The sequence below is a fragment of the Dipodomys ordii genome, unplaced genomic scaffold (genome assembly GCF_000151885.1).
Source record: "Dipodomys ordii isolate 6190 unplaced genomic scaffold, Dord_2.0 Scaffold10, whole genome shotgun sequence".
In the NCBI taxonomy this organism is placed as follows: Eukaryota; Metazoa; Chordata; class Mammalia; order Rodentia; family Heteromyidae; genus Dipodomys; species Dipodomys ordii.
This window is the reverse complement of record NW_012267226.1, coordinates 23,985,454-24,001,680: the sequence shown is the minus strand read 5'-3', so window position 1 is coordinate 24,001,680 and position 16,227 is coordinate 23,985,454. Positions and strand designations below refer to the sequence as shown.

The following is a 16,227-nucleotide window of genomic DNA, read 5'->3' as shown; positions in this document are numbered from 1 at the left end:
CAAGGCTAGCGCTCTACCCCTTGAGCCACAGTGCCACTTCCGCTTTTTTCTTTTTGCTTATGTGGTGCTGAGGAATTGAGCCCAGGGCCTCAGGCATGCAAGGCAAGAGCTCTACCACTGAGCCACCTTCCCAGTCCCAGTATTTAATTTCTTAAACTCAGCTTCTATAGTAAACGGAAAGCATGAATTATATTCGGTGTCCAGAGCCAGGACCAGTGGAAACAGCCTTTCATATAGTTCAGTATTACCTATTTTTTGTCATTTCCGTTTCAAAGGGTTTGAGTTCTGCTGGTTGAGTTGAAAGCACGGGTCCTGTGAGCCCATGTCATGGCAGCACAAGGAAGCTGGAAGCAAGTCAGGGCAGGGCCAGACGAGCAGCCGCTACCTGACCCAGCATGGCAGACAGCGGCAGCCGTCAGAGCGCAAAGGACAGGAGAAGCGCTAGGCTCCAGCCCCATTCACTCACACATACGTGTCTCTATTGGCTCCAACTGTCTTCAGCAACAACTCCTTAGAATAGCGTGAACACTAAACAAGTACCTAGCACCTCGTAAACACTCAATGTATGCTACCTCTGAATGTTGGTCGCCGTGTGTGGGTATGTCTGTGCTTCCTGACTATTCCTTCAGTCCAGTGATACGTAAACTGTCACAAGACGATGAATGACATCACTCCACAGTGTCTGTGCAAACATGGAAATGCTGACATTTCATTCTGACAGGAAACGCAGTACAGGTACATGTTGTAGCATCCTCCAGATACAGTTACAAATTCTCAAAACCTGGAGCTATTATATTCATCCACATAAAAAGTTATCCCTTGCTGGGGGCCGGTGGCTCACGCCTGTTATCTGAGCTACTCAGGAGGCTAGGATCTGAGGATCGCAGTTCAAAGCCAGCCCAGGCAGAAAAGTCCATGAGACTCTTATCTCTAATAAACTATTCAGAAAAGGCCAGAAATGGTGCTATGGTTCAAGTGGTAGAGCACTAGTATTGAGCAAAAAAGCGCAGAGACAGCACTCAGGCCTGAAGTTCAAACCCAGGAGTGGCACCAAAAAAAAAAAAAAAAGGGAGGCAAAAATCCTTGAAAAGCACCAGAAACATCAGAAATGATTCACTTGAGACAGACCACATGGCATATTGTTCATAAAGTTAGTAAAAAGAAAATCAATGTGCCATGATTTCTTTTATAAATGCTTTTTATCTAGAAGTTCTCTAAATTCACAATACCAAAATACCCATGATAGTCATATTTTGGCTACCCTGTTTAAAACCTTAAGTTTTAAAGAAAAGGGGGAAACCATGCAAAATCTTTAATATATTATCAAAAAACAATTCTGGAGCCAGCACTGTACTTTAAAATGAGGCTACTTAAAATCAGGACTGTGAGTCCTTCGGATGTTCGTGGAGACGGCTCTGGTCCGCGTGGTCCGCTGGATTCCAGCCCAGGGGGCGTTCCCAGGGGAGGGAGGGACGCCACTGAGGCTTGCACTGCCCCAGCGGCTGAACCACCAGCCAGTGCTGGTATGAAGACGCCAGCAGCACTTCACAGACTGACCGATGGCAGGCACGCGGGGTGACAACCCTTGTTGTGAACATCTGAGGTGCTGAAGGACTTTTGTGAGATCCCAGAAGTCATCACCGAAGTAAAACAGCTCTTTTTAAATTCCAGAATTATCTATCACCAGTCCATTATGAAAAACAAAAAAAAATGCATCTAGAAATAAGGCTTAAATTATTTTTTGACTCTGTTAAAATCTCTCACATCCAGACTGCAATATGCTAAAGTTTGCTGATGAATTGACAGATGTCCTAAAATAGATATGCTAACCAAAATGAAATGTATAGACTAAATAACTTAGGCCAATAATTTAGGTACAGAGGTGTCATACTTAGCAATGACTGATACAATGCTGGATACTTTAAGGAAGGGAAACAATTTGCAAAGAGGAAGGCAAGACTTTTACCTTTGAGAAACTTAGATTCAGACAGAGAGTGAGAGAAGGGGTGACAATGTGCTCTTTATCTGACTGTAACCCTCCATACATCATCTTGTAATCACAATAATATAAAAAAGAAGAAACATCCATAGTTTTAGAAGTTATTTGATTTTAGTTAAAGGCCATCAAGTTGATATAGAAGACCTAATTCACTCAAGAAAAATTCAAGTATACTCCTGAGGTATGCTTTTCTTCATGGCTTTTCACATTCTCCATGAGCTAATTGTTTACAAAGGGCTAACACTGTACATGGTGTGTATGACTATCGGTCACAAGGCCTCCAAAGATTAAGTATCTTAGCCAAGACAACTCAGTCAACTACGCAACCAGAGTAAAAGTCCATAAAATTAGGAAACTAAAAAGTTCTTAGCAAACCCATAACACCTACGGTCCACTCACATCCCAAAATATTTGACTAATATGCCTGAAGCACTATGTAAACACATAGGGATATCCAGGCCTATGTTTCATTATCCTTCTAAATGTTTGGCACCTCTTGAGATAAATATTTTGAAGAGCCTGAAAAAAAAATCACTATTGATACATATCCCCAGCTGCTAATTATTAAAACTCTGTCTCTGCACTCGATAGGAAATAAAAGACATACATTGCAAATATATATATATATATATATATATGAAAATAAAATACAATTCTCACAAACTACAATACCTTTCTAAAGTTCAGGTTAGAAATATAATGCTTAGCAAGTAGTCCCTAAATTTTATGATTTCATGAATACTTTCCCTGGAAAAAACTGAATCATCAGAAAGATTAGATAGCATATGGCCTCCTCAACAGATTATACCGAACCATCTGTTTAAAAATATTCCTTGAAAAGTAGTACAGAAGGGCTGGGAAGGTGGCTCAGTGGTAGAGCGCTTGCCTTGCATGCCTGAGGCCCTGGGTTCGATTCCTCAGCACCACATAAGCAAAAAGAAAAAACCGGAAGTGGCACTGTGGCTCAAGTGGTAGAGTGCTAGCCTTGAGCTGAAGAGCTGAGGGACAGCGCCCAGGCCCAGAGTTCAGCCCCACGACCGGACCCCCCCCAAAAAAAGAGAAAAGTAGTATAGTACATTCACTCGCCCCCCACCACCACCACGCTCATTAGTCAGAGACCGGGGCACCATTGTCTCCAAGAACCCACAGGAAGCTCTCTCCAGTTTCATTATCAGGAATATTTGTACTTTGAATGAAACAACTGTGATGGCCAAATGCGCAAGCTTATACTTCTATTTTTGCTCAAAGTTGATAAGCCAAAGTCACGGTGTGCCCACATGTACCCCTTGTTTACCTGTATCTCCGTCCTTACATTCTCCTGGCACCTGTTTCCTTCACTGTTTTGATTAGAGCATGTGGGTGACAGCTGAAAGCTATTAACCACCATGGCCAACTCTGAAGGTCCCGTCATGGAAAAAAACGTGCTCTTATTGATGGAATCGCCCCACTAGATCTGATTTCTCCAGAGAACCTCGTCTATACTCCCTGAGACAGCATATTCCACATTTAGCTAGTTCTCTACACGCAGAGAGATGAAGCACTGGGAACTCTATGCTGTCGCTTTAAATATCTGGATTTCCGTCCTCCACCTGAAGTCGGGACACTAGCCCCTCGGAGGCCACTCTGTTCCAGTCATCTTCCTCCCTCTGTTCTGGGACACGGAGCTGCTGTTTGCCAACGCCATGTGACAAACACGATGCCATTCTCCACGGCCAGGCGGTGACACGTGGCATGGGGCCGAGAGTCGCTGATCAGCTTCTGCAGGGCATGCACATCAGAGAGAGCTACCCTTCCGTGGAAACGTCTAGATGTCATCAGCTGCAATCACTCTTCTCTTTTCACTGTCTTTCCCTCCTTCTCCCTCTCCTAAAACTTCCCTCCCTCCTTTCTCCCCTCTCTCTTACCTCTCCTCTTCCCCTCCCCCCCACCCCATTACTACACAAACTCCATCAGCATTCTTGTCTCTAGTGTCTCCTCTCTTTCCCTCTCTATTGTGATCAAAGGGCTGGGAACACAGAATTTGTTCTTTAATGTGTAACCCCGAAAATACAGAGCAAGGTACCACTGTCAGCACCAACTCTTCACTCTAATACTTATAGAATTCCAGAACTAATTATAAACTTAGCACCAAGCATACGGAACTTCTAACAAGTTAAATTTATTTGAAAATGAGTAAACGGACCAGAATAGAGTAGAAAGAACACTACTTTGATTGTCCTATCAACTTGGACTCGTGGGTTGATCATTTAAGTTTCAGGTTTCTGCTCTGTCCAGTAGAGAGGATGGGAAGCAATTGGCTCTTACGCTCTATGACTTCTGTCAGCCAATCAGAAAATGGGAATATTACCCTCCCAACTGGGTGTCCATCCAAAAGAGAAGTGAGATTACAAATGGCAAATGGTTTTAAAGAATATAAAGCATAACAAAGTCATTTGGTGATCCAAAGTTCAGAACAGAACTTCAAAGCCCCAGACTTTGTCAGCCTACCCTGTTACCAATTGTGTGTATATATACATGTGTGATATGTAAATATACATATGTATTTATAGAAAAGAACATTATTTTTATTTCTGCCTGATACTGAATCCGTACTATTTCAGTCTTTTGGATAACAATAAAAATACAGAACTTACCAGCATTTCCTGAATACCTTCCTAGGTGCATTTTTAAAAATCTTGTCTCATCTTCTAACCAAAAATTATCATAGAATGCATAAGCAAAGGTGTCATCTTCAGATTCCAAAGTCACATACAACACAAAACTGATATTTTTCTGATTTACTATATAAAATATCTTTTTTAGTCCTAGCCAAAATTCTCCTGTGAGAGAGAGAGAGAGAGAGAGAGAGAGAGAGAGAGAGAGAGAGAGAGCTTGGTTTGAATATATTTAAATATAAATAAAAGGAACCCATTATCTTTGCATTTTAGCAACTGACTCGAAATGCATAAATAACCACAGGGAATGGCTGGCCTCACTCAAATTATCAGTGTTCACCACAAAGAGAAAAGTTTTCCTACTTCTACCCCATTAGACTGAAGAAGATCAAACTGCTTCCCCAAGTCAAATTCAAGAGCTCATTTAAAGACTAAGTGAAAAGCCAAGTTTTGCCTTGGGGCATATCAACAGAAATTTACAAAACCATTGTGATGGTAACAAAACAATTTGTCCCATTAAATGCAGGAGATTCAACTTGTAAATTACTGGTTTTCTTTTTTTTTTAATGCCTAAAAATAAGCCAGGCCCCAGTGTCTCAGGCCTGTAATTCTAGCTACTCAGGAGGCTGAGATCTGAGGGTTCAAAGCCAACAGGGGCAGGATCGTCTGTGAGACTCTTATGTCCAACCCCCACTCCTCCCTGAAAAGAACCAAAGGTGAAATGTCCTCGGGGTCAGCAGGAAAACAGCCCCGGGTGAACCAGTGCAGCACACCAGCAGAACAGCTCCAGCAGAACTGCGCTAACATCACCGGGCCACCCACCACCAGAGCCCTCGCTTCCCCTTCAGTCTGGGTCCGTTCACTCCGTAGGGCTGGACCCATCCATTCATTTATCAAATATTCATTAAGCAATTACTGTGTGTCAAATGCATAAAGTACCTGGCCTAGGACGATAAGGATACATATAAAATAACCCAGACAAACCACTAATGCGCACTTTCCATGTCCACCCTGGAATAAAGCTGCAGCGCTTTGTAAGTATGGTTATTTTGTTGTTAATTACTACACGTGAAGTGGTAGAGCACAAAAAAGCTCAGGGACAGTGCCCAGGCCCTGAGTTCAAGCCCCAGGACCAGAAAAAAAAAAAGCCTAAACATGACTCAGTTGAAATCATTCATTTCCTCCAGTCCGGGAGGATGCTAGACGGGAACTTGAGCTCAAGGGTCCCAGGACCGGTGTGGGCAGGTGCAGGAGGGGTGGCAGGGCGCCCCCTTCAGGCGTCGTGTTGTCCATTCACATTCCAGCCAAGGCTCCTCTCCATACCCTGGCACAGCCAGGTGCAGATATCCTCAGAAATTACAGAAGGGAAAAGAACCTAGTTGTATTATCTGAGGATAATACAACTGCACGGACACTCTTAAAACTATAAGTAAGGGATTCAGTCCTTTTCCAGGGCTTGCAGGGGCCTTTAGCTAGGAATTGAGTGGACTCAGTCCAGGCGGCGTTAGGCGGCAGTCTACCTCTTCAGCTCAAGGGCCTCCGTCTTCTTTCCTCTTTATTCCAACCTCATATTTAAGATTGAACACGGTGGTTTCCTTCATCTCCAATGTGTTTTTTTAACTACACCAAAGACAAGGCAGTCTCCATCTGGATGAGAAGTACCTACCTTAATTAGGTACTAATGAAGAGGTACGCATTTTGACTAATAATGAGGTAGTCAGAATGAGGTAGTACCATCACCCTAAAGAAAACAGCATCGGAGGCTACAATGCTTGATTAGAAATGTGCTCATGTAATTGTAATTGTAACCTCTCTGTACAGTATTTTCACAATAAAAACAAATAAAATTAAATTTAAAAAAACAGCATGAAGTAAGGAAAAATGATGATTGGAAGCCTGTGTCAATTTATAACTGCTTAACTCAGGAGGGAACATTGTGGGAAATCGAAGATAATGCTAATCAAACACAGTAATGGGCTGCATGCTGTACTGTGGCCATGATTTGACCATAAGCCAAATGCCTTCTAAAACTCCTTGTAAGGGCTGGGAATGTTGGCTTAGTGGTAGAGTGCTTGCTTAGCACACATGAAGCCCTGGGTCCAATTCCTCAGTACCACATACACAGAAAATGCCAGAACTGGAGCTGTGGCTCAAATGATGGAGTGCTAGCTTTAAGCTGAAGAGCTTCAGGGACAATGCACAGGCCCAGAGTTCAAGCCCCACAATTGACAAAAAAAGAAGGAGGAGGAGGCCTTTTGACATCAATTGAAGACAGTTAAATAAACTGATGTGGGGAGGGAGGATAATTTAATTTCTATTTTGGTATTCACATAGATTTGCTTATTTGTAATGAAATTTTAACTAATTTTAACTAGAGTCTATAGACATATCAAAAAAGAAGAGAATAATTAATATTGAGGAGAAATACATAAAATTTGACCTAAAAGTTCTCCAAATCCATCCAGGTAATCACTCCATAATCTTTGGAAGTCAATTCTCCCATCAATCCTCTTCTGTATCACAGTCCATCCACATCCTCTGAAATCCATGTCACACATTACCTAAAAGAGGCCCAGAAATACCAACATGATACACCATTATTTTCATTATTTGACATTATGAAATTCATGCTTTATTCAAAGACTAGAGAAAGAGAAGAGAGTCTCACTGAAATTTTTCAACAATCAGATTTAAACCTCTAGAATAGTACTATTATTTTAAAAACAACAATCTTACATAAGTACATAATTCACTTAATGGTAGTCCTTATCACTCTTTCAAATGCATAATTGTAGCACTTTAAGGCTACCCTATTCTTCTTCAGCTTATGTTTTTTCTGCTCGAGAATAACATTACAGAATGTTGAATACGCCCTCTGCTGGCCTTCGATTGATCCTCTCCCACACACACCTTGAAGGCCTGTGCTCAGACACAAAGGGCGACGTCGCGCTCACAGGAGCATTTGCTGGTGCTGTGAAAATGTCCCGCAGGTACCCATCCAAGTGCAAGGGAAGAAATGAGAGCAATCATTCTCCTCAGAAACTTCCCATGCACAGACCCAAAAAATGTGTGGCGGAAGCTGGGGAAGCAACGCTTTGCCACATAAGAGTTAGTTATGCATCGCACCCTAAGTAAAATTAAGACGCCTTCTTCTCTGCAGCTGTTCAGATCCAGTTTTGAATCTGCGGGCAAAAGAATTTAAGTAATTTAAAATGACTTCCCACTTAGTTCCCAATTTTTGAATATTCTTGTCAAGAATATCATAACTCAAAGAAGAAGCTGATAGTATCTACTTAGAATGATACTTTAATGGACAACAGATTTTTTTTTTTTGCTGGCCATGTTTTATTTGTTCTTTTTCTTCAAACAGGATAACCAACAATACAGACAGCAGACAACAGATTCTTAATAAAGGTGCAACAGCACCAACTTTCTTATGCATGAAGTAAGTGTCCAGAATATATATATATATATATACACATATCATATCTATACATATGACTGCACACACCTAGCCCATTAGTGCACATAATGTCTGGTGGAAATTTCTACTCCAAATCCCAGCACAGAATGCTCGGGGCAGACGTAGAGGGTCTCAACTGAAGAATGGGTCCTCTCACTGAGGGAGGTCTTCCTGGAACTCCAATAAGAGGTTTTATAAAATTATTCATGTCTTATACAATCATATGAAATCACTCATCATCAAAAGAACGTACAATCACAATAAACCCAAAGTACTTTAGTAAGCTCCAAAGCAAAGCACCTCATTATTTTCTAATCTCTGTAGGCTAAAAATTTATATTGCATAGTTCTGCAGCTATCTTTTTTCTTATCTTTAAGGTTAGTGTAAACTATACTTGCAAGAGCAGAACTCAGAGGAAAAGCAAGGTACCCTCAGCCACGGCCTCTCACTAAGTCAAGGTCTGGGCACTGGAACCGAAATCCAAAATACTGAATCTACAACTCTTACTATTTTAAAATTTTCAATAAATAATAAATTTTTTTGGGGGGGTCCAGTCGTGGGGCCTGAACTCTGGGCCTGGGCACTGTCCCTCAGCTCTTCAGCTCAAGGCTAGCACTCTACCAACTTGAGCCACAGCGCCACTTCTGGCTTTTTTCTTTTTGCTTATGTGGTGCTGAGGAATCGAACCCAGGGCCTCAGGCGTGCAAGGCAAGCGCTCTACCACTGAGCCACCTTCCCAGCCCTAAATAATAAATTTTTAAACAATTAAAAACATAATATTGATTGAAGTCACTAAACATTTTGTGTAATAAAAGGAAAGCTTTACCTCAAATGGGTATAGGCGTGAGCCACTGGCACCCAGCAGAAATGTGCTCTTTATCTGACTTATATAACTAGAATCCCTCTTTACATCACTTTTATAACAACAATAATTTATCACTCGTGACTCCGGATATGGCTCTCATTCTAACAGCATCTGCTGTTTCAGTAGCTAAGCGCTTCTTCTCCACCTGGCTGGGCATCCCTGGGGTGCAGGTGTGTTGTTTTCACTGTTTGCCCACGGCTCTCCATGGTGCCTCCTCTACGTAAGCACTTAACAAACAGACATCTGAACATAAGTGCACCAAAGACTGAAATGACTACACCTGCAGCTAACTGTGAGTCAGTGTGCTCACGAGAGAGCAGCACGCGGCGTGAAACACTGTACCTGATTGGATAAGGAATCCAAAGAGGCTTGTTGCTTCTCCATTGTATCCCTCAGGAGTTTCTTGGTACTTCGTTTGTAGCAAACAATAGAATTTTGTAGATTCCCTTAACCATAATAAAAATACTGCTAAATATTATAGTTATTGGAAACAATCATGGTGAAAAATAAAGAATTTCATAGGATTTGGGATAAATGTATAAACATGAATATTCTAATTTATATCAAATCATAACTGTATATTTAATTAGCATATGTTGCATTTAGCATAGGATTAACCATGAAAACAACTGTTTCAACATTCTTTCTTGTTGGGAGGGCTGTGCTGGGTTTGTACACCGGGCCTCAACACTTGCTAGACTACAAACGGAGCCATACCCCTGGCTCCCAACATTTTTTTTTTCTAGTCCTGGGCCTTGAACTCAGGGCCTGAACACCGTCCCTGAGTCTCTTTGTGCTCAAGGCTAGTGCTCTACCACTTGAGCCACAGTGCAACTTTAGCCTTTTCTGAGTAGTTTATTGAAGGGAAGAGTTTCACAGACTTTCTTTCACAGGCTGGCTTCAAACCATGACCTTCAGATCTCAGCCTCCTGATTAGGTAGGATCACAGGCGTGAGCCACCAGCACCCAGCTCAACATTGCTAATAAAAAAAATAAACTGCATTTGCTGGTGCTGTGCAAAGAACCAGCCACACTGAAGTGAGCTTTCTGAAGTTCCTGTCTGACAGATCGGAATAGGCCCGAGCCTCTGCTCTACTTTCCTCACCCCTTCCTCCTCCACATACATAAATATGGGCCAAAAAAATGGCGGCAGTGCAGAATCAGTGGAAAGCAGGTGAAAAAACACAGCAGAGGGGCTCTTCAGCTGCACTGGGTATTGAGGGAACTGACGAGCAATTCAAGGGCTGGGGGGGAGGGAGGGAATGAGAAAAAGGAACAGCTGATACTAAGCAAAACAAACATACACGTCACCCGATTTGTAAGAAACAGTTTTATTGTTAAAGGTCATAGCGTTCACAAGCTAAGTAGGTTAAGGTAATGATGACTATCATTGTGAAGATTAAAAGATGCTTGTGACTTTAGCTAAGTCTAGCTATGCCACAGTACTGTGAATTATGTAGTGACTTCATCTCAAAAAAGAAATATTTGAAAAAATGGTTGCAGTGATGCAGGAGCTCTCTCATTTGACGTGAAAACATTTTTTTGTTGTTATTTTGCTGCCTATTTTATATTAACACCTCCTACATTTCTTATTTTGAACTTAATGTAATATTCTGGTTTGTATAACCCCCTCTCCTCCCTGAACAAGAACCAAAGGTGAGACGTCCTCGGGGTCAGCAGGAAAACAGCCCGGGGTGAATCGGTGCAGTGCACCAGCAGAACAGCCCCGGATGAACTGCGATAACACCACCCGGATGAATGCGGTGACACCACGGGGCCACCACCAGAGCCCTCGCTTCCCCTTCAGTCTGGGGCCCATTCACACCATAGGGCTGGACCCATCCATTCATTTACCAAATATTCATTAAGCAATTACTGTGTGTCAAATGCATAAAGTACCTGGCCTAGGATGATAAGGATACATATAAAATAACCCAGACAAACCACTAATGCGCACTTTCCATGTCCACCCTGGAATAAAGCTGCAGTGCTTTGTAAGTATGGTTATTTTGTTAAAACTCACTACAAATGAAATGTTTTTCTTCTCTTGCAGTTTTAGCTTTAATCTCACAGGATTTGTCACAGTCTTCCTTACAAACCATGTCATGACTCTGACTTTCATCTTTTGCATTAGGCACATCTTCTACAATATTAATTACTGGAGAACTCTATACATTAAAAAAAGAAAAATGCATAAAAATGATCTACTCCTAGTAAGACCCTAGGAAAGACTGAAATTCAGGACATAAAATATATGAGCTGATAAGTTCAAATTTCCATAAATAGATGTTAGGGTAAATTTTGGACATGGATAACACGTATCTGTTAATTTAGTAACTCTACTGCCTTTTCTTCCCAAATTCCAAAATAATTTAGGGATCATTTCCACTCCTGTGACTCTGTGGCCTTTCCTTTTCACACTTGCAAATCCATGTGAGTAATAAAAGGCTGAGCCATCCCTCCTCAAAGAATCTTGCAATTTGAACTTTCTTGAGATATCTACATTTCTAGCAAAATGGACTTTTTTTTTGCCACCAATTATTAGAAAACAGAGAGCCAGGAGCTCGTGGCTCACATCTGTAATCCTAGCTATTTACGAAGCTGAGAGCTGAGACTCACAGTTGGAATCCTACCTGGGAAGAAGAGTCTGTGAGACTCTTATCTCCAATTAACCAGCGTAAGGCTGGACTGGAGGTGTGACTCAAATGGTAGAGCAGCAGCCACGAGCAAAAAAGCCAAAAGAGAGTGCAAGGTTTGAGTTTAAGCACCAGTACTAACACACAAAGAGAGTGCAAGGATTGAGTTTAAGCACCAGTACTAATACACAAAGAAGAGGGGAAGGAGGAAAGGAAGGGAGGGAGGGAGAGACTTATTGCTTTTGTACAAGTTATTTAAAGATTTTAAAGGTTAAGTGCTTTGAGATCTGAAAGCTATCAGAAAAAAAAAAAGAAAAAGTGGAATTTTGCTTTGTAAAACCAACAGGTATCTGGAGCTGAGAATGTGGCATAGTGGTAGAGTGCTTGTCTAGCATGCATGAAGATCTGGGTTTGATTCCTCAGTACCACATAAACAGAAAAAGCCAGAAGTGGTGATATGGCTCAAGTGGTAGAGTGCTAGACTTGAGCAAAAGCTCAGGGACAGAGCCCAGGCTCAAGTCCAAGCCCCAGGACTGGCAAAATAAATAAACAAACAGGTATTATTAAAAGACCAATTACAGTTCATTCCAAAGGTTATCTGTATTTGTTGACACACTGTTAGTTTCTTTGATATTGAAACATTATTTGGTAAAAGTTATATATTTTAATAACTTGTTAAATGAAATAATGAATTTTTCATTATTTACACTTACTGGGAATTATAACAACCACTATGTATTTAAAGGTATTTGGCCCCCAAAAGACATAAACATTGTCACACAGCTCTATTTTAAACTCTTGATATTTCTTTTAACCTCTGTAATATTTGATATGCCATGTTTTCAAAAATTCAAGTTGAAATGAGGCTCTTAAATGTTAGCAAGTGTTTTGCAAAATTAAATAACTAGTTTCTTTTGGTTTTCTTACACTTTTTTCTTGTTTTAAGTATGAAACTCCAGAAATTGGTTTTGAAATAATGCTAAAAATGGCGCTGTGGCTCAAGCGGTAGAGTGCTCACCTTGAGCTGAAGAGCTGAGGGACAGTGCCCAAGCCCAGAGTTCAAGCCCCACGACTAACAAAAAAAAAAAGGAAATGAAATAATGCTAAATACATTTCATGGTACTTAAATATTATTAACCAAAAGCCTATAGCTTTTCTTAAAGAAAGACAAGTTTACAGTTTAAGTTTAAAATAGCATTTAAGCAGTCTCAACATTTTGAGATAAGCATTTCAATTGTCCCATAAGTTATACTTCACGGAATAATTTGCCTTTTCAAACTTCTGATAAGCCTCTTAACTCACAAGGCTATCTTTTAGCTAAAATAATACTGCTGAGATTTTTACCACAGGATAATGAGCACAGAGCCTTTGGATGGCTTCTCCACAAATAAAAACATACATTCAACCACCAGAATAAAGCCTGAGATGGAGTTATTGTGCTTTTCCTGGATAAATGAAAACACTTCTTCAAATACCAGTCCCATCTCAGTGGAAAGAACTACACCCCATAGTCTTGGGCTAGAAACTTCTGGAAGGTGTACAACAAAAATAGAAGCCAAGACTTGCTGGTTTCCAGGCTCTCTCCACCCTTCATCTGAAAAACAAGGCAGCCTCTAGAGAGCTGCCCTCCTTTCAGCCATAAAAAGACTTTTTATGTTTCATCTCTACACCCCAAGTCCATGCTTTTGCTAGAAAGGCAATGGACTGTCAGCTAAGGCATGGTTTTTTAAAAAAAATTTGTCTAGTTTTTTGTGAATCAGACTTTATCTTTGTAAGAAAAAAGGGTTTGAAGGTATGGCTCAGGAGATAGAGCATCAGCCAATGAGTGAAAAATGTCTCTCAAAGGGCAATTTACGATGGATCTCAGTAACTGTAAAACAGCGCACACAAAAAAGGAAGGCAGCAGAACTGGCTGATGGGGAGGGGAGGATATTACCTTAGCTATTATTTCTCAAAACTACGTAAAAGTGTTTCAGTGAGGTCATCCAAAACTGATAAGTCAGACATCGTATGTTTTGTGTTTAGCTAAACCATTAATCATCCTATGAACCACACCGAATTTACATGATTCCAATTGATTTGTATGTTTACAGACATACTGCTTAGAATTTGCTTATGTAAACCAAAGTGTTGCTATTGAAAATTACTATCTTCTGGGTGGTTCTAGATTCATGTCCATGATAGCTTAAAATTTTCCTTGAAAATGGCTCCTTCTCTTTGTTCTGGAAACATGCCTAGGAAATTACTATTTTAAAACTAAAAGGTAAAGTAAAACTTCCTAACTTGGATGCTGCTCCTCCATCTCTTAGACTGCGGACCATGCCACAGTTTTCACAGTAGGAGCCTAGTGCCTGATACACAGAATGCACACAAATGTTTACTTCATGAATACATCTCTCTCTTCAGAACTCACTATGTAAAAGTGGCAGCTGGACTACAGGCTGCCCTGTTAGCATGTGGACTTCATCACCCCCTTACTCTGACCGAACCTTCTAGAGGTTAATTACCTCCTTGTAGAGCAGGGATTAAATGGCTTCAGCTTTTGGGCACATGTAGACACAGTGCAATGGGAAACCAAAGGAATCAAGTTGTAGGTGGATCTCTACTGCTATTTCACTGGTTCCAACACTGACACACTGATGACCTCAATCATCCATAACAGGAACAGACAGAGCTTTCATTTCAAGCTTCTCCTTGAAGTCTTGTGTAACTGAAGTAAAGATGACACAGCGGTCGCCATTTGAATAACCTGCGCATTAAAATTCTTGGTTCTTTTACAGCTTGCTGAGACATAGATTCAGAAAACTGCTACTGAGCAAGAATGGACTTCTGTAGATGATGGGGGGAAATAGCCTCAGGGAAGACAACAGGGAAAGAGCGTGCTGCTGCCTGGCAAGGTTCCAACCGATATTAAACCAACTGGAGGGCCTGGGTGGGCCTCGGCGCTGTGGATTCCCCTCCAGTGAGCAAATGCATAAATACCCTTTGAGGCGGTCAGCTGGGCCAGCAGCACACACCAGCAGCACACCAGCAGCACACCAGCAGCACACACCAAGACACACCAGCAGCACACACCAGGACACACCAGCACACACCAGCAGCACACACCAGCAGCACACACCAAGACACACCAGCAGCACACACCAGCAGCACACACCAGGACACACCAGCACACACCAGCAGCACACACCAGCAGCACACCAGGACACACCAGCACACACCAGCAGCACACACCAGCAGCGGGCCTCGCCGGGGAGCCGCCGGGGGGGGCCCGGGGACAGGGGCGGTTTGGGTCGGGGCGAGTGGACCGGTGCCTCCCCTCCCACCCTGAATGCTAGTGGATGCGCCGACGACTGCGCGACCACGTGGCTCGGGGCTTCCGGCTGACCACGCGGCAAAAAAGAGCTGCCGGTTCAGGGAAGTGAGAATACGACACCCGAGGACCGCCACGGGAGACGGCTCGCGGCAGGCCGGGCCTGCGTCCAAACCCGCGGGCGCGCGCGGGCCGGGGTGCGGGGCCCGGGGTGCGGGCCGGGGATGCGGGCCCGGGGCGCGCTCACCGCCTTTCCGTGCCGGGCTGCCTGCGTTCACAGGAAAACTGGCACCAGACAGCGCGTCCCAGCCAGACGCGCGCGTGCTCGCGCTGGACAGCTGGGCTCCTCGTGGGACTTGGGGAAGACAGAGGGACGGACGGACGGACGGACAGTCGCATTCCCACGTGCACTCAGTCTGCACGAAGTCCGCCCGGCTTTCCGGCTGGGAAGCCCAACAACGAAGGGACATTCGTCGGGGGCCGCACGCGCGGGTCCGACGGTTGGAGCACAGGCTGCACCGGGACCGAGGCCGGGGCGACAGCGCCCCCCCCCCCCGCATCTGGACTTGCGCTCGGGCGGTCGGCTGACGGTGCGGCCCGAGGCCGGGGCGGGCGAGGAACTCGGGGCCTCCGTAACCGGGGGGGGGGGCGGCGGGGGACCTCGAGGGAGGACGGAGGGGAGGAAATTTCCACGCGGCGCCCCGCCCCGCCCCGCCCCGCCCCGCCCCGCGGGACGACTCCGTACTGAACAGAGCACGCCCAAATCACCCCCGAAAAACGTCGGCTCGGCTCCTGCTGGTAACACGGGCCTGGGGATTTTCCACTCGGTCTCCGCGACTCCCCCCACCCGCTCCCCCGAAAACACGCGCACCGGGAAGGCAGAGCCGGGCCCGGCGCTGGAGCCCCGCAAACCTCCCGGGACCCCGGGCGCGCGGAGCAGCTCCGCGCCGGCGCCGGCGCCTCCCATTGGCTGCCCGAGCGACAGCCCCGCCTTCACACCCTTCCATTGGCTGCCCTGGCGCCAGCCCCGCCGCCACGTCCTTCCATTGGCTTCCGGGGCGGAGGCCCGCCCCCTGGATTCCGTCGCGAAGGACGCGGCGTCCGTTGGTTGTCAAGATGGCCGCGGCGAGGTCGCAGCCGCAGCCTCCGCTCTCGCCAAGCTCGGTCGCCGCCGTCGCCCCTGCAGCCGCCAGTGCCGCCGCGAAGCCAGGCTTGCCACGACCGACGTGACGCGGGGCGGGGCGGGGCGCGGGCGAGGCGGCGGCCGGGGCTGCCATGCCGGAGGCGCCCAGGTGAA

The 16,227-nt window shown here is 44.3% G+C and overlaps 1 protein-coding gene across 1 annotated transcript; it reads right to left on the bottom strand.

Moving 5' to 3' along the window:
* Positions 1-1,366: 1,366 nt before the first annotated feature.
* Angptl5 (angiopoietin-like 5) lies at positions 1,367-16,207 on the bottom strand. The gene is given in 11 exon segments (XM_013009532.1): positions 1,367-1,560; positions 1,563-1,606; positions 3,675-3,783; positions 4,633-4,818; positions 7,094-7,214; positions 9,324-9,427; positions 11,005-11,149; positions 12,962-13,010; positions 13,012-13,062; positions 15,006-15,198; positions 15,802-16,207. Coding segments are annotated over 11 exon segments (1,602 nt in total).
* Between the last annotated feature and the right edge of the window lie 20 nt (positions 16,208-16,227).